At 46.8% G+C, this 18,640-nt stretch overlaps 1 protein-coding gene across 13 annotated transcripts in view; it reads right to left on the bottom strand.

Moving 5' to 3' along the window:
• The window catches only part of FRMD4A (FERM domain containing 4A), a 682,989-nt gene that overhangs the window by 139,848 nt on the left and 524,501 nt on the right, over nucleotides 1–18,640 (bottom strand). For all 13 annotated transcript variants that reach the window (XM_074405013.1, XM_074405018.1, XM_074405014.1 and 10 more), the window contains one exon: nucleotides 8,046–8,130. In XM_074405013.1, coding sequence (XP_074261114.1) covers nucleotides 8,046–8,130 — 85 coding nt within the window. The remainder of the gene's footprint in view (nucleotides 1–8,045; nucleotides 8,131–18,640) is intronic.

Genomic DNA, 18,640 nt, shown 5'->3' with positions numbered 1-18,640 from the left:
CCAAACTATTCATTAGATATGAAGATAGAAAGACTTTTTCAGATGCGCCAGGACTCAAACATTTTACTTCCCATATTCACTTTCTCTGGATTGACTGCAGGATGTTCTCCAGTGAAACAATGGTGCAAACCAAACAAAAACAGGAAGACGCCGGATCTGGGAAACAGAGGACCCAATACAGAGCAAGGGAGAAGGACAGACCCTGATGGGGATGGGGCATCCTGGGTTGAGACTGTGCATGACATCAAGTCCAGATTGGAACAGGAGGCTGGAGGAGTCTAAGAGGGAGGTCCTGGAAAAACAGCAGCAGTAGCAGCTGCCACAGCAACCAAAATCAAACCAAAGAGGAATGAGAACGACCCGGTGTAGCTGGAAATTAATACTGGCAGACATCTGGGAATTTGCAGGAACTTTTTGGAGAAAAGTGAGGGGTATGTAGAAATTAAACAAGTGAAAGCAAGGAATGTATTCCCTTTGGGTAAAACAACCGTTCGTCTAAAAATGAAAAATGGAGCTGCGACCACAGGATACTACTTGATTACTCAAGATAACGTCATGCTGATGACCATGGCTTTAAGCCAGGATTATACAATCATCATATTGAGAAAGTAGAAAAGGAAATAAAATGTGGGTGGTTGTAATCTACATCTATCGTAATCTTCTTCCATATTTTATTCATGTATTTATTTATTTTGAGGCAAGGTCTCACTGTCCACCAGGCTGGAGTGCAATTGTGTGATCTGGGCTCCTGGGCTCACTCCAACCTCCACCTTTGGGGTTCAGGTGATCCTCCCACCTCAGCCTCCAGAGAAGCTGGGACTACAGGCATGTGCTGCCACAGCTGGCTAATTTTTGTGTTTTTTTTTTTGTAGAGACGGGATCTCACTATGTTGCCCAGGCTGGTCTCAAACTCCTCAGATCAAGTGATCCTCTTGCCTCAGCCTCCCAAAGTGCTGGTATTACAGGCGTGAGCCACTGTGCCTGGCCATCTTCATCTATTTTAGCAGGAATTTAATAATCTAAAAATGAATAAATTAAGGAATAATGCCCTATGCGATTATTTAGCTGTATGGAGGCAAATACTAGAAGAAACAGCTAAAACTGTTTCAAGGAGCAGGATGTGCAGGGAGGAGGCCCGTTGGTCATCATAAGCCTTGCAGAACCATTTGACTTTTTTGATGACGTATATTACTTTGATAGAAACAAATATTCATACTTTAAACAGTGAATAACGTTGAACTTTGAGAAAGCAGAAAAAGACTTATTCTACCGGGATAACTTAGATTTTTTTTTTGAGATGGAGTTTTGCTCTTATTCCCCAGGCTGGAGTGCAATGGTCCGATCTCGGCTCACTGCAACCTCCGCCTCCCAGGTTCAAGTGATTCTCTTGCCTCAGCCTCCTGAGTAGCTGGGATTATAGGCATGCGCCGCCACGCCTGGTTTATTTTGTATTTTTAGTAGAGATGGGGTTTCTCCATGTTGGTTAGGCTGGTCTTGAACTCCTGACCTCAGGTGATCCGCCCTCCTCGGCCTCCCAAAGTGCTGGGATTACAGGCGTGAGCCACCACACCCAGTGACAACTTAGATTTTAATATACAGTAGAAACCATTCTCAAAGAGACAGGGAGGGAGTGGATGTTACACCCACGCTGGGTAAACCCAGGTCTCCGGGTAGCAGCATCGGGATGGGTTATCTGAGTCTAACACCACTCTCTGGGCTCTCCAAGGCCCCAAAGGCACCAGGGGGCTATGTGGGTGGCACAAAGTGAATCACAGCCAAGAGAAAAAACTCGGGTCTAAATCCAACTAGCTAATCACATGCCTGGCACGGGACAAAGAACTTTGTATGCTTTATCTCACCGAATCTTCCCAAGAAGGTTGTGGTTAGAGCCTTATAACATCCTTGCTCAATCAGAGAGGAAAAGGAAGCTTGGCGATTTTAGGGGCGGTTTCCACATTTAGACAGGGCTGGGAAAAGAACCCAGCTCTGCCCGACAGCAAAAGCTGAACTCTCAATCACTCGGCAGTGCCTTTCATGATCTTTACATTGACACAGGTAACATGACTGTGGCTTTAAGCCAGAACTGTACAATCACCATGTGGAGAAAATGGAAAAGGAAATAAAATGTGGGTGGTTATAATCTACATCCATCGTAACCTTCATCCATCTTTTTTTGAGACAAGGTCTCGCTCTGTCCACCAGGCTGGAATGCAGTGATGAGATCTGGGGTCCTGGGCTCACCGCAACCTCCACCTTTGAGGCTCAGGCAATCCATAGGCTATCAACCACCCCCCAGTTATTTGTCTCTGAGTCACTTAGCTTCTCTCTACCTACTTGCTCCTCTGGAAAGCTAGTGATTCTTACTCTATCTCATGCAGAGATGCTGAGGCTCAAATATCATCATATATATAAAACATTTAAAAATAAACTTTAAATGCCAGTTTGTGCAAATGAAAATATTATTCTTGATCACGGGAGGGAGATGGGGGCCTTGGGATGCAACTTGGTCTCCTTTATCAACTTGAAAGAAGTTGGCCGAGCACGATGGCTCACGCCTGTAATCCCAGCACTTTGGGAGGCGGAGGCGGGAGAATCACCTGAGGTTGGGAGTTCAAGACCAGCCTGACCAACATGGAGAAACCCCATCTCTACCAAAAATGCAAAATTAGCTGGGCATGCGCATGCCTGTAATCCCAGCTATTCAGGAGGCTGAGGCAGGAGAACCACTTGAACCCAGGAGGTGGAGGATTCGATGAGCTGAGATCGGGCCATTGCACTCCAGCCTGGGGAACAAGAGCAAAACTCCATCTCAAAAAAAAAAAAAAAAAAAAAAAAAAAAAACGGAAAAAAGCTGTCCCTTGGTCATTTGTGTGCAAAGCCCAAAGAAAGATTTTGAGAAGAGAAAGCTGGGGAGCTGGGTTCTGGGGTGACATTCAGCATGTAGGCTGATGCTGTCAGGACCTTGGTCCTAAGTATGGCTGGTTACAAGGGCGTCATCCACTTACTGAATCTGTAGTATTTAATTCTGACATTCATCCTTTTAATTTTCTCTGAATCCCAAAGTCCTCGGCATGCATGATGTTCAGAAGCCTTCAGTGCCAGCTCAGCATTTGGGACAAGACAGAACTGAACAACTCCTCTGCTTTTTCGTAGGTGTCTGCCCAAGTAGGCTTTGGGGCAATTTTTTACATGTCCTGCTGGAGAGTGATTTCGTGGGTTCAGCCTTCCCATTCATTTAATTCGCTGCCCAAGGCTGCCACCTGGTGGCAACTGCTCATCTTGCATTTCCGAACTTCGTTTCAAAGCGCTTTCACATTCATTTTTTTTAAAACACCAGATACTCTTACAATCTGTATGCAAGCTCAGTACTATTATTTCCAGTTTATAATGAGAAAATGGGATCTTAGAGAGAGGAAGGAATTTGCAAATACCTGGAACTGCATTTGGTATCTTTTTTCTCCATTTGGCAAAACCCCAAAATACTGTCCCAGAGTGAGCTGGGTTTGAGCCCAGTTTTAGTCCTGGCGCAGAAACTGTCCTAAAATGAGGTCTTATCACAGAACTGAATTTGATCATTACCAGGACCTCCGTTATTTTGAATATTTTTACTTGGTGGAACTATGCTGTGCAGTCATTCCAACTCTTGTGTGTGTTAAGGTTTAAGGGGTTTTTGCAATCTCCAAAGCCTGAGTTTAATTAAATTTTAAAATCCAGGCAGCGGTATCTCCCTAGACTCCTTTGAATCCATCCATTGAACACCTCACAGACAAGTGTACAAGGAGAACCCCCTTCCAGGGCACTCCATAGCCTGCCCATTCGTTAGGTATGTGACCTTGCCTCATCTTCCTCATTGGATAAAGAGGGACAAAAAGCAGCATCTATCTCTTGTTGATAGGTGCAGCAAACCACCATGGCACACGTATACCTATGTAACAAACCTGCACGTTCTGCACATGTATCCCAGGACGTAAAGTATAACAATAATAAAAAACACCTTTTAGAAAATGCAGGACATTCTGGGTTTCACATTTATTTATTTTTTTAAATAATTATTAAATCTTCCATTAACATCCTGATAAGCAAGGGAAAATTCCTTACTGAGATCACAGGAATGGCTGAACCCATCAAATCTTCATTTGAAAGTTCTCTGTTTTGTCTATGTGGAATTTGTCCTGACTGAATACACTACCCCTAAATTCCATATAGAAGTTTTATTCTAACTAGTCCTCACACTTCAGGACTTCAGACGAGTCCCTGACATTTTACTTAGGTAAGAGGTGGAACTTAAGCTGTGAATTCAGAAAAACATCTGTTAATTTGCCTCCTGTGGCCCTACGTTAATCAGCTGGTATATACCTCAAACTCTTCTGCTTCTTGTTAATTAAATTTTTAGAATAAGGGGGAATCCTAGGTATAGTATTATTTGATTTATTTGAAGGTAAAAAGCACTTTGGCCTCCAAATTAATTACTATATATAAACTCACACAAAATTCACTCTCAAAAAACAAAAAAGAAAGCACTGTCTGTCTCAAAAGGCATTGTGAAGATTCAGTTACACAGTTCACACAGAGCACTCAGCGACACGCCTACACATCTGTTACTGTAAATGAGCAGCCCTAAGCGGGTGTAATGGAGGCTGCATTCATGAGACATGACGGGCAGGCCGGGGGCAGCCGGTGGAGCGGGTGTTTCCTTTTTAAAATGTTCTTTTAGGGCCGGGAGTGGTGGTTCACACCTGTAATCCCAACACTTGAGGGCCTAAGGTGGGTGGATCACTTGAGGTCAGGAGTTCAAGACCAGCCTAGACAACACGGCAAAACCCCATCTCTACTAAAATTACAAAAACTAGCCAGGTGTGGTGGTGCACAACTGTAATCCCAGTTACTTCGGGGACTGAGGTGGGAGAATCACTTGAACCTGGGAGGCAGAGGCTGCAGTGAGCCAAGGCTGCGCCACTGCACTCCAGCCTGGGTGACAGAGCAAGACCATGTCTAAAAAAAAAAAAAAAAAAAAGTTCTTTTAGTCGCAGTTCCTAATCTGGGTGGTGTTCTACAAGTCTGTCTTTCCAGGGAGGCAGTGTGCGCTGGAAAGAGGTGCAGGCATTTTGGGTCATCCCATAAAAGGAGACACTATGAGCTTAGGAAGCGACTGGATACAGGACAAGAGGCTGGCGCTCTCAATTAGGAATCAGCCCTTGAATGGACTTTTTTCTAAAGAAGATAAGCAAACGGCCAATCAGCATGTGGAAATATGTTCCACATCACTAGCCATCAGGGAAATGCAAATCGAAACCACGATGAGATACAGCTCACACCCGCTGGGATGGCTATTAATTTAATAAAACCAAATAGAAAATAACAAATGTTGGTGAGGACGCGGAGACACTGGAGCGCCTGAGCACTGACGGTAGAAACGTAAAATCGTGCAGCTGCTACAGAAAACGGCAGGGATGGCACCGCAGAAAAGGAAAAACAGAACTACCCTAGGATCTGGCAATACCACTTACAGGTATATACCCCAAACAACTGGGAAGAGGGTCTTGAGGAGATATTTAGGCATCCATGTTCGTAACAGCACTGTTCATGATAGTCCAAAGGTAGAAATTACCCGTGTCTTTTGATGGATGAATGGATTAACAACAGGTGATCTACACATACTGAGCGGCGAGACCCTCCCCATCTCCCTCCTCCCAGGCCTCGACTTCCTCCCTCCGGATGAGAAGGAGGGTAAAGAGTGATAAAATACCAAAGAACTGGAATCCGTGGTCAAGCGACTTGCTAATGCCACTGACCAGGCTATCGTAAGGCCCAAGTACTGGGATGATAACTCCCTTTTCGGTTCCCAGTGTCTATACCAGGCGTCCCCAAACTACGGCCCCGTGGGCCGCATGAGCCCCTTGAGGCCATTTATCCGGCCCCCCTGCCACACTTCAGGAAGGGGCACCTCTTTCATTGGTGGTCAGTGAGAGGAGCACAGTATGTGGCGGCCCTCCAACGGTCTGACTGACAGCGAACCGGCCCCATGTGTAAAAAGTTTGGGGACGCCTGGTCTATACTATCTATAAACCTTGAAGTGCTGCAAAGAATGTTATCCCTACCAGCCAGAGCCCGGCGCTGGGTCACGCACGTCCTCCACATTTACATGACCCAGATCTCCTCCTGGAAACACCTCTGCCAACTAATGATTTACTGCCTTTGTCTTGTCTCTGTAAGCCCCCTCCTCTGCCTATTCCCTCATGCACTGCATATGAATTAGCAAATCAATAAAGCCAAAGACTGTGAGGTCAGCTACCCTGCCAATGGGCAATAACACAGTTTTACCTCTGATTCCCTTCAGAGTTGTAAGCCCTTAAAAAGGGAAAGAAGCTCCTTCTCAGGGAGCTCAGTGAATCAGGAGGCAGCCTTCTGCAGCTCCTGGCCAAATAAAAAGCCACTTCCTTCCTCAGTTCAGTGTTCAAGAGGTTTGTTTCCCGCTGCTCCTGCTTTAATATAATGAAATATTATTTAGCCTTAAAAAGGAAGGCAGCCAAGCACAGTGGCTCACATCTGTAATCCCAGCACTTTGGGAAGCCAAGGCAGGCAGATCACCTGAGCCCAGGAGTTTGAGATCAGCCTTGGCAACATGGCGAAACCCTGTCTCTACAAAGAAATAAAATTAGATGGATATGGTGGCTCACACCTGTAGTCCCAGCTACTTAGAAGGCTGAGGTGGGAGGATCACTTGAGCCTGGGAGTTGGAGGTTGCAGAAAACCAGTATCTCCCCACTGAACTCTAGCCTGGATGACAGAGAGAGACCCTGTCTTAAAAATAAAAAAATAAAAATAAAAAACGAAGGAAATTGTGACACATGCTACAACATGGATGAATCTTTTTTTTTTTTTTAGACGTAGGCTGGAGTGCAATGGCATGATCTCAGCTCACTGCAACCTCCGTCTCCTGGTTTCAAGTGATTCTCCTGCCTCAGCCTCCCCAGTAGCTGGGATTACAGGCGCGCACCACCATGTCTGGCTAATTTTTGTATTTTTAATAGAAACGAGGTTTCACCAAGTTGGCCAGGCTGGTCTCAAACTCCTGATCTCTGGTGATTCGCTGGCTGTGGCCTCCCAAAGTGCTGGGATTACAGGTGTGAGCCACTGTGCCTGGCCAATATGGATAAACCTTGAGTCCATTATGCTGAGTAAGCCAGACACAAAGGGATGAATACTGCACGATTCCACTTATGTGAAGTATTAGAGTGGTTAAATTCATAGAGACAAAAGTAGTAGTTGCCAGGGGCTGAGGACAGCGGGGAAGGGAAGTTGTTTATTGAGTATAGAGTTTCAGTTTTGCAGATGAAAAGAGTTCCCGGGTGAATGATGGTGTGATGGTTGTACAACATTGCGAATGTCCTGAATACCACTGGTCTGTACACTTAAAAATGGTTGAGACCACAAATTGAGTTCGGCGTATAATGCCGAGTGGACGGAGCACCCGATTCTCACAAGTCACCTTTAGAGAACTTACTCGTGTAACTGAATACCATCTGTCCCCCCAAAACCTATGGAAATATAAAAAAATTGTAAAAATGTTTAAGAGAGTAAATTTATGTGCATTTTACCATTTTTTTTAAAAAGAAACTGTCTCACTGAAAATGACAAGAGCATCCCTTTGAAAGATGCTGCTAGACCATCGAAAAATGGTCAAATATACACGTATTTGGTTATAAGAAGCTCATTCACACTGTGAGACCTGTCTAAGTCAACTAGTGGGCTTGTCATACTTGTCTAAGTTTGTCTCAGTTGACAAAGAAACCTTTACAATCAGGAGACCTTTAAAATAAAGTTAGGAAACATCTCCACAGAGCCAGAAACAGCCACGGATCAAAGGAATCTCATTATTAAATGGCACCATTAGCTTCCTAACATTCCATTCATGTATAGCAAATGGTTTATAAATGACTTCTCCTAATCAATGAAATGGCCTAAGGGGCAACACTTTGGAATTGTCAGCTTCGAATGATCATTTTGGATTTCAGTGGGAAACTGAGGGAGGAGGGAGAGCCTACCTTGTAGATGCAGGACTTTGCATTCAGAAAGAAAAGCTCAATGGTAGCATTATCCTTCAGGTACGAAATGCTTTCTATATAGAATCTGAAAGAGAAAAACAATGCATGAGCCACAGACACAGCAGGTGCAGAAAATACAGTGCTTTCTCGAGCTCCACGACTTGCAGTGAAAGCTGAAACTCCCCATCCTAAAGAAACAAAGGAAAAAGCATCATCAGTAGTTTTTCTGTGATCCCCTGTGGAAGACAGTGTTTTTTGAGTTGTGATAGTGGGTTAGGACTGTCATGCCCTGATGAGCCTCACCATAGCCAAAAAATCAGGCCTGCCACCAACCTGTAACAGCAGATGCTAAAACAGACCTTCTACTTTCTTTGTCCTATTTGCTTTCTAATTTTACATAATTAATTTATTTGTTTTTATCACATTTCTTGTCTTTTCTAAATTGTCAGTGAGTTGGATTTTCTTTCTTTCTTTCTTCTTCTTTTAAGAGAGACAGGGTCTTGCCCTGTTGCCCAGGCTGGAGAGCAGTGGTGTGATCATGCCTCACTGTAGCCTCAACCTCCTGGGCTCAAGCAATCTTCCTGCCTCAGCTTCCTGAGTAGCTGAGACTACAGGTGCATATCACCACACTCGGCTTTTTTGTTTGTTTGTAGAGATGGAGTCTGGCTTTGTTGCTCAGGCTAGGCTCAAATCATCTGCCCACCTCAGCCTCCCGAAATGCTGACGTTATAGATGTGAGCCACTGGTGGGGACTAGGGAAGGGATAGCAGAAGGTGGGGGGACTGGGGAGTGACAGCATTAGGAGAAATACCTAATGTAGATGAAGAGGGGATGGATGCAGCAAACCGCCATGGTACATGTTTCCCTGTGTAACGAATCTGCACGTTCTGGACATCTACCCCAGAACTTAAAGTGTATAAATGTAAAAAGAAATTAAACAAATTAAAATAAATTTAAAAAGAAAAAAGAGATAATTTCTTCTGCTTAATCACAGCTTTCTTTGAAATGGTGACTACTACTCCCAAAGGTGGTGAATTGTGATTTGATTTCTGTGCATTTGGAGAGCTGTGCCAAGCTAAGTGATATGAATGCATATTAAGCCAAATAAGAACTGGATTTCATCTGGAGCTTATAGATATTTTTTTCAAGATGAAACATGCTGACGTTATGTAAGTTCACACTAAGTGTGCCTTTATAATATTGACTTTGGAGTTTATTAAATTCTTTAATGAGACAATGCACCTGTACTGCCCAGTGACCAGCTGCGCTGAAGGATGAGGAATTGAGGTGAAGATGGGAGAAAGGCTGGAATGCAGCGTCTTGGAGGGAAGGAGGTTCTGAGCCGGTGTGGCAATCCTTAGGGTGGATTAGGAGGGTGCTGAGTACCTGGGGCTCTTGGAAACTGGGTTTACCAAGAAGAGGCAGAAGGTGAGGGAGGTGAAATGGGAAGAAAAAAGTACTTCAGTTTTCCAGAACAGCATTAAAAGCGGATGGCCAGAATCCTCTGGAGGGAGTCAGAGAGCAGCGGTGGAGTCCCCAGCTCTGTGTGACTTAGGGCAAGTCACATCACCTTGTTGGGCTTCTGTTTCTCAGACTGTGAAAAAAGTGGTTCTCTATCTAAGAACCCCACTGATTTTTAAATATTAGAAACGAACTCCAATTTAAACCACAAAAGCAAAAACAAGAAGCCAACGTCGTACCAGGCAAACGAAGGATGCCTTTAGCTTCCTAAGTTCTATTTGCAGGAATTCATTAAAATGACTTCTTCTAATCATTATAATCACCTAAGGGGCAACAACGTGGAATTTCCGGGTTCAAATGATACCTTTAGATTCCAGTGGGAAATGGAAGAGGAGGAGCGTTTCTACACTGTAGATAAAGGACTTCGTGAGTCTTTTCAGAAAGGAAAGCTCAAAGGCAGCGTTACCCATCAGGTACGGTCAAAGATAAAAGGATTTATCCATAATTGGCGGGGCGTGGGGAATGCCAGCACTTTGTGAGACTGAGGGGGTGGGATCACCTGAGATCCAGAGTTCAAAACCAGCCTGGCTAACAGCTGAGATTGCACCATTGCACACTCCAGCCTGGGCAACAAGAGCAAAACTCTATCTCAAAAATAAATAAATTTACATCCCTTTGCCAAAATGCTGTTGGCAAAGGGTCATCAGAATAACAAAAGAAACTAAAGGAAGAAAAATAAGGAAACGGGAGAGAAAGGGAAGGGAAAGAAGAGAGAAACGAGAGGGAAGGAAGAGCAAAAGCAATCCTAACACCAGAGGATTAACAGAGGCCTCCTGAAGTTGACAGCTGCCTTCATACTCTAACAATGGTTTTGAGTCTCAATTCACATAGGGTCTGAAATAACTTAATTTTCAAAGTAATGCCATATGTTTCTTTTAAAAAAATCTCATTTGCTTTAGTTCTAGAGAATCAAAGAGTAAAGACATCCTGTCTCCTCCACCCTAATTTCCACCTGAATAGACTATTAACAAAATATAACACTTCCCACTCTAAAATGATATAAAACTCAAACAAGGTGGCTAATCCTACATCTCTGTGACCACGTTCATTTCCACCAAGCTCTCTGTTGTCTGGCTATAAGAGGGGCAGAGAAGGTATAGGAAATAACACGAGTGTTCTGAGATGAAGAAAAAAACCCGCCTCTTCTCGACGGAAGCAGAAAGCAGTTTCCAGTTAACTTTGATCACCAAGATGACAGGCTGGAAAACCCTGTGAGTCCCAGGCCTGTCATATCATTGTTCTGTTAGGGGAGGGTATTGAGCTCGTCTGAACTTTCCCTCCACGCCAGGGAACTGCTGAGTCAAAAATGCCTGCAGAGCAAGAGCTCAGACATCTGCACCCGCACGCCCAGAGAGGCACGGTGCACACTGGGGCACCAGGACAAGAGCCTTCTGGGGAGACAGGGAGGGCTCATGGTTTGGATTCACAGTCAAACTTTTCTTTTCTTTTCTTTTCTTTCTTTTTTTTTTTTTTTGAGATGGGGTCTTGCTCTGTCACTCAGGCTGGAGGGCAATGTGCAATCACACCTCACTGCAGCCTAGACCTCCTCGGCTCAAGTGATCCTTCTGCCTCAGCCTCCCAAATAGCTGGGACTACAGGTATAAGCCACCTTGCTGACTAATTTTTTTATTTTCTGTCGAGATGGGGTCTTGCTATGTTGCCTAGGCTCGTCTTGAACTCCTGAGCTCAGGTAATCCTCCCACGTTGACCTCCTAAAGTACTGGGATTACAGGCCAGCCTCTTCTTCTTTTCTTCTTTTCTTAAAATCCTGTTTTTGGCTGGGCATAGTGGTTCATGCCTGTAATTCCAGCATTTTGGAAGGCTGAGGCAGGCAGATCACTTGAGGTCAGGAGTTCGAGACCAGCCTGGTCAACATGGCAAAACCTTTTCTCTACTAAAAATACACAAATTAGGGGGCGGGGGGCGTGGTGGTGGCTGTCTGTAATCCCAGCTACTTGGGAGGCTAAGGCAGGAGAATCACTTGAACTCAGGAGGTGGAGGCTGTAGTCAGCTGAGATTGCACCACTGCACTCTAGCCCGGGTGACAGAGCAAGACTCTGTCTCAAAAAAAAAAAAAAAAAAAAAAGGTGGGTTCTTTTTCTGATTTTCAGGAGAGCCTCAGCAGTAGGTGGCGATGTTGCATTTCCTTAATTACCAGCGTAGGGCAGGGAGTGCTTCCAGGGTTCACAAAGAACATTCCAGGTCTCTGGGTAACCAGGGAAATGAAGGCTGTGTCTCAGATTCAGAGGGTCTGCACAGACAGTTCTGAGTCTGGCTATGTATTGGCCATGTCTTTATGATGCTTGGACATCTGTGGCCTTGCTGGGCCTGGAGGGACTGCTGGGGCTGGGGTTAGCCAATTTCCAGAAAGCAAGACTTCCACATGTCACCATGGACCCAGGGTCCCCCCTTCCTCCACCTCTCATCTCTCACATCCAGGGCCACTATTTCCCCACCCTCACCACCCCGGAGACACGTACCAGACAACCAGGGGCGGCCCCCATGCTGCAGAGCCGGCTGAAATTATTTAAACTAGCCAATCCCAAGCCTGTTCTCCCTGCCTCGCCCATTCCTCCCCACAGAAACCACAAAAAAGGCCCTTGCCCAATTGTTCCGTGGCTCCCCTGCCTCCTGACCGACCCTGGCGCCTCCCACGCGGCCCCGCGTGGCGCACTGCTGACCCCTCCTCCTGGGAATGAGTGACAATCTTTTCAATGTCCGTCCTCTCCTCATCGGCTTGCCTCACCACAGCTGAATCATAATCAGAACCATACTTTAAACTGTTTTTGGGGGCACATTTAGCAGGATTGTATCTTAGGGCATCCATCTGAGTTGAAAGCAACACTGGACAGACCGCAGACTTCGCGCAGCGCTCCTGAACTCCACAAGCAACCTTCCACCCAAGCGAGCTCAGATGACCCGGACCCGAGAATATTTTATCACAGAGCCTGAAGGAGAAATAAGTAGGTGCTCTGTGCTTGTGTTTGAGCTTATTAAATATGAAACAGCCTCTGAAGCCTCGGGGGGTCCTGTCCCCTTCTTTGACACGTGAAAGCCTCTGATTGCAACAGACGGAACGCTGCCTGGTCGGATGACAAGGGCCCAGCCAGATGACATCAGCCAGGTCTCCTCCTCCAACCCCTCCTGCTCTCCCTTTCCCTTTCCCATCCAAACCTGGGCACTTGGGAATCACTGAATATTTACAGCAAGTGTTAATTAAATGGACCAGTGATTTCATTTTGTAATCAACACAAATGTCACATTTGAAATGCCTACTCTTGGTGGCAAATAAGAGCCACCATAATGAGAGCAATAAGCTGTGAGTTTCTGCAGCCAAGGCTCTGCTGCTTAGAATCTCAACGGCTCTAAAATCTTAACTGGGACACCTAGCTGAAATATAGCAAGTTCTGGTTAGCAGGAACCTCATTTTAGATCCATGCCATCATTGTTATTGCAAGTGACAGGAAGGAGCAGCTGCTGCCTCCACCAGCCGGGGAAGACACCAAGGATCCGGTCCATGGACTTGGCTGAAAATCTTTCCTCCCCGATCAGGCTTCTCCTCTCTTATTTTTCTGCTGCTTGTTTCAGTTTATTGTCTGTGAAGCTCAAAAGTTTGAAGAGGCATATCTAATCTCTGTTTATTTTCTTATAAGGAGTTTGGATGATCAGAGCTACAGGGACACTTGGTAGAAGAATAAGCAATTAAAGAAATGTCCAGGCATGAAGGCTTCATTCTGAGCACAGTGTTGTGCCTATAAAAAGACCACACACACACACACACACACACACACACACACACACACAAAACAGACTTCCTTGGGTGTGCATATTTTCCTTCTATTTTTTCTTGACCTATTTCTAAAGCTTGAACAATATCAGAGAGACATTGTTCCCCAAGCCTTATAACACCAAACAATGGTTTGCAGTTGAACGTGGTCTTGGTCATATATTGATCACTGGCTGCTTATAACATGTGTATGTGGGAGGAGGGGTGTGGTGAGGGGAGTGGGAAGAGGCGAGGCTGGACAGGTAAGCAGAAGTCACATCATACAAGACACACTAAAAATATCCTTTTTGGGGGATAATGGGAAGCTGGAAGAAAATTATGAGCGAGGCTCAGATGAGAATTCCAGAAAGATGCTCAGTGTCTTCACATGGCGGAGTTCGGAAGGGATCAGGATCAGAGGCAGTGATGAAGGAGATCTTGAGTCCAGGAGAAGTTTATGGAAGCCCTAATGACGGATTAGGCTGAGTATGGAGAGTAAGGGATGGACATGGAGCTGTTTAAGATGCAGGAGTAAAAGGGAGTCGTGACTGACTGAGAGAACAGGAGGAGGCAGGTGGGAGGGAGCGGTGAGGTCAAAGTTGACTCCCAAGTCTCTGGCTTGTGGGGCCGCATGGGTGATGGTGCCCATCGCAAAGACAAGGAGGTGACACCACAAGGGGAGCAAATTTAGAAGCAGAAAGACAATGGTGTCATTAAATTCGGGCTGCATCTGTGCAGAAATGCCAATCAGCAGAGACGGCTCAGAGCTTGGGAGAGAGGTCAGGACTGGGGCAGAGGATGGAGAGTCTCCAGCAGAGACTGTGCTGGCAGCCATGGCGGAGGCGGTGTGTGTGTGTCTCTGTGTGTGTGTGTGTGTGTGTGTGTGTGTGTGTGTGAGAGAAATCACACCCAGGGAAGGTGCAGGGAGAGAACACAAGCAAGACACAACCTCGTGGACACCAGGGCTCAAGGGACAGCAGAGCAGAGCACGGAACCTGCCCCAAGCCAGGGACAGAGGGGAAAAACAGGAGGAGGCCCAGGAGAGTGCAGTGTCACAGAGTCAGGGGGAACTGAAGGGGAGCACGTTTGACTGAGGCCAGAGCCACAGAGGCCACTTGGGAGCAGGGCAGAAGCACAGCCAGGGAACCAGGGGCAAGAGACCTCCAGTGACCAGGGGAATGATGGTGCCGGACGCTGGATGGCCATGGATGAGGAAGGAGAGGCCTGTGGGGAGGGAGTGACAGCCAAGTACAGACCCATTTCTCGGCCACCGCTGTGAGCAGAGGAGAAGGGGCAGCAGAGGGCACTGGCTGGAGGTGGCTGTGCGGCACAGAGGGTGTTTTATTTGGTTAGATTGGGAGGTGGTCATGAAGGGGAGGAATCCATGGAGAAGGAGACGCTTAGGATAGAGAAAAAGAGAGGAGCCACTGGAGGGAAAAGCTCAGTGAGAGGTGGCAGAAGGGGCTGAAATTGAGGCCCGCGTGCATGGGTGAGTGCTGGCTGATGGGCTAAAGGGCTTTCTCTGAGATGCTCATGCATTTGCGTGTGTGCAGTGGGTGGGTTGGGAGGCCACAAAAACACAATCACAGATACAACTAAGCCTGTGGGTCAAGAAGGAGGACTAGGAGCTCCCAGTGCTGGCTTTTGTTTTGTCTGCAGAAACATAAGCAGCACCACTGTCTTAGAGCAAAAGCCTTGAGTATCTGGAGCCTGCAGCAAGAGGTAAAACCAGAGTGGGAAACAGAGATCCTGAGCAGGCACCCCGGGCAGAACTGGCTAGACACACTGATGATCTGTGTGGGATTCATCACAATCACCATGAACCAACCTGAAGTTGCGTGAACCTTTTCCTGACCACACTCAGAAGCTCATGGGTAGAAATAAAAGGTGTGTGTGTAGCAGGACCTGTCCAACCCTGGGAGGGTGTGTGTGTGTGAGAGAGAGAGAAAGGGGGAGAGAGAGTGTGTGTGAGCAGTAAAGGAAGTTGTGGTCCAGGGCCAAGAAGTGGCTGGAAGGGTGCACAATGGATTTGCACTGAATTGGCAAAAAAAAAAAAAAAAAGGCAGGGCTGATAGGATCTCAGAAGCTGGGGGAAATGGATGTGAAATTGCCTGAGAACAGGGTTGATCAGTTTTGTTCACTGCTCTGTCCTTGGCTCTTAGAGCAGTGCTTCTACCAAGGGACATTTCAAGGGACATCTGTGAGGCCATTAATGAAGGCGTGGATGATGGTGCAGAAATGGCACAGGAGGAGCGGTGAGAAAGCTGCTGTACTCCACAGCTGGGATGATGGTGAACTTGGGTTTGTAAGTGTTGGGGGTGACACAGCTCAGGGTGATGACAAGGTGCAAGTGGACCCTGGAGTTTTCTTTCTAGGAGAGGGAAGAGTGCAGTTCCACAAAGCACACCTTCCCGTGGGCGTCCGCTGTGCCCGAAAACGCAGAAAATGGCAAGATCCTCTTAAGTGGGACCAACAGCAGATGTTTTGGCTCCTGAAAATCCTGGCTTTACCATTTGAGATGGCTCTTCCTCCTCCAGTGTGACATTTCCAAGAGATTCAGCGTATCCCTTCAGAGTGGCAGCCTGCCAAGACCTGTGACTGTGGTTGTCCCCGTGCGGGGGCGCTCTGCCAGGGGAGCTCTGGGTTGGGTAGTGCTGGAACCAGGCTGGAACCAGGCAGGCTCTGTCCCTGGTGCTGGTGTGCGCCTATCCTGAACACCATCTCTGCAGGCAGACACTGGTTCTGCAAAGTGTGGGTGACGTGGGCTGGGGTCACCGCCTTTGACTTGGCTGCTCCTGGCCTGCCTGCAGAGGGAGCAGTGGAGATTGCTGGCCGCAGTGAGGGAGTCATTTCCCCTGTGTAGATGGATGCCGTGCAGTGGGGGAGGGCAGACATAACGGAACAGATGAGATCTCATCTCGCCTCTGTAACTTACTAGCCATGCTGGGGAAGAATTTACGGACCATCCCGGGCTCCCAACTCCTTATCTTTAAGTAGGAATAATCAGACCTGCTTAAAGGGTTGCTGCAAAGATTAACAATCACCCTTAGCAATGGACAGGTGATGCGCAATGGATAGTGGCTGTCTCCGACCTCTATCCTTTTCGGGCAATTATTATTATTATTGTTGAGATGGAGTCTCACTCTGTCATCCAGTCTGGAGTGCAGTGTTGCGATCTCGGCTCACTGTAACTTCCCTTCCACCTCCCGGGTTCAAGTGATTCTCCTGCCTCAGCCTCCCAAGTAGCTGAGACTACAGGCACATGCCACCATGCCCAGGTAATCTTTGCATTTTTAGTAGAGAAGTGTTTTCACCATGTTGGCCAGGCTGCTCTTCACCTCCTGACTTTGGGTGATCCACCCACCTTGGCCTCCCAAAGTGCTGGAGTTACAGGTGTGCGCCACCACGCCTGGCCTACCGTGGCTCTCTTTTATCAAATGCTTTGCCACCTGGACATGTGGTATGTAGATCTAATATATAGACATTTATACCAAAGGAGAAAGGATTTGAGGAACCTGGGAGTCAGACTGCATCAAGATCGACAGGTGTCACGGCTGGAGTGTGGAGGCTGCTCAGAGCCTAACCATGCTGCTGTTTAGAAACACACAGGAAAGGTATCAGCTGGACAGAAGCTCTTTCATGGACTGAAGCTATTCCAAGTTCTGGGCTTTTGATGAAGATGATTCTCTTACCACTCCTTTGGAGAAAACTGCCTGTGAGCATCCCTAGGCAGGTGTTGGGTTATAAACACAGAATTCTTCCCAGGATGAAAAGCAAGGCAAAAAGATGAAATTAACTTATACAGAGAATCTGTCTCCTCTCTTGGAGAAAACAGAATGACTGTTTTTTTTTGTTACTACACTGCTCGACTAGCTGAGAAGTGAGAACTCAGGATAGTGAGGGTGCCAGGATCCTCTGCGGCTGGGATCCTGGTGACACCCACCCTCCACCCTACCCTTGTAGGTTGCTGCAGTAGGTTGACTGACAGGTGAGGGCCTGAGTTCAGGTAACAAAGAGGAGAGGGCAGTGCAGAGGGAGATTTTGTAAGCAGCAGCAGAGAATTAATGCGCATAAAAATTCTCGGTTGGTTTTTGCTGGATACAAAATAAAAACAAACAAAAAAATCTAGGTTGGGAGGCCGAGGCGGGTGGATCACCTGAGGTCAGTTTAAGACCAGCCTGACCAACATGGTGAAGCCCCATCTCTACAGAAAATACAAAAAGTAGCTGGGTGTGGTGGTAGGCACCTGTAATCCTAGCTACTTGGGAGACTGAGGCAGGAGAATCAGTTGAACCCAGGAGGCGGAGGTTGCAGTGAGCCAAGATCGCACCCCTGCACTCCCGCCTGGGCAACAGAGTGAGACTCAGTCTCAAAAACCAACCAACCAACCAACCAAACAAAATTCAAGGAAGAGAAAAGAAGACTTCAACATGTGCAGCCTGTGTGACTGAGTGGATGAGGATGCCATAGATTTGATGGGACCGTGGAAGGTTAACGGAGGAGACAAGAGAATGAATTTGGCTCTGGACCTGCTGAGTTTGAAGTACTCCAGTGGGGCTCTGCAGGAGGCAGCTGGAACGTGACAGCTTTCCAGAAAGATCTGCCTTCATAGGAGCTGGAGGAGGAGCAGCGTTCTGCTAGATGGTGTGTATAACAACGTAGTGGAGAATGGCTGTCCCTAAATGCAGATTTGGAAGTTTTTCTCTCTAATGGGCGTTCTGTGAAGTTCCTGTTTTGTCCAGCTAGGAAAAAGGGTGGTGATGGTGGAAACATCTAAGATGGCTATGAGTCAGAAGTGGATGCTGTATTTGGGTCTTAGCCATCCCATTCCCTGATTCTCTCTATTGCTAGCACCTATGTCACCTCTGCAATGCTGGGCTACCTGCTTTCACGCAGAGAAGACAGGCTTGGAGTGATTTGGAAAGATCTGTATCTCTCAGAGACCGATACTTCCACCACCCATGTCAAGGTGCCCCAACCTCTCCTGCAAGGACCCCCACAAATAACTCAGACACTTGGAAAAAACACCTACTGTGCAGCCAAGCCCAGGATTTCCTCTTCTTGGCTCACGTTGGCGAAAACCACCAGGGAGGCAGGGAGTGCCTGATACACCGTAAATGCACTCACCCACCTGCGATGACAGGTTAGTGACCTGCTTCCACGGGAGTCCCGCCTGATACCTGCCACTCCCAGCGGAATTGTTACTCTTTGCTTTTTATATGGTTGCTTTTCCATTAATCTGAGAAACTGTATACACCATTAAAAAGAATATGGCATTGAAATCATTCCCATCAGTAATGGAAATAGC

The sequence above is a fragment of the Saimiri boliviensis genome, chromosome 8, assembly GCF_048565385.1.
Source record: "Saimiri boliviensis isolate mSaiBol1 chromosome 8, mSaiBol1.pri, whole genome shotgun sequence".
Lineage (NCBI taxonomy): Eukaryota > Metazoa > Chordata > Mammalia > Primates > Cebidae > Saimiri > Saimiri boliviensis.
The sequence above is the reverse complement of the archived record's forward strand: the minus strand, read 5'-3'. Positions and strand labels throughout refer to the sequence as shown.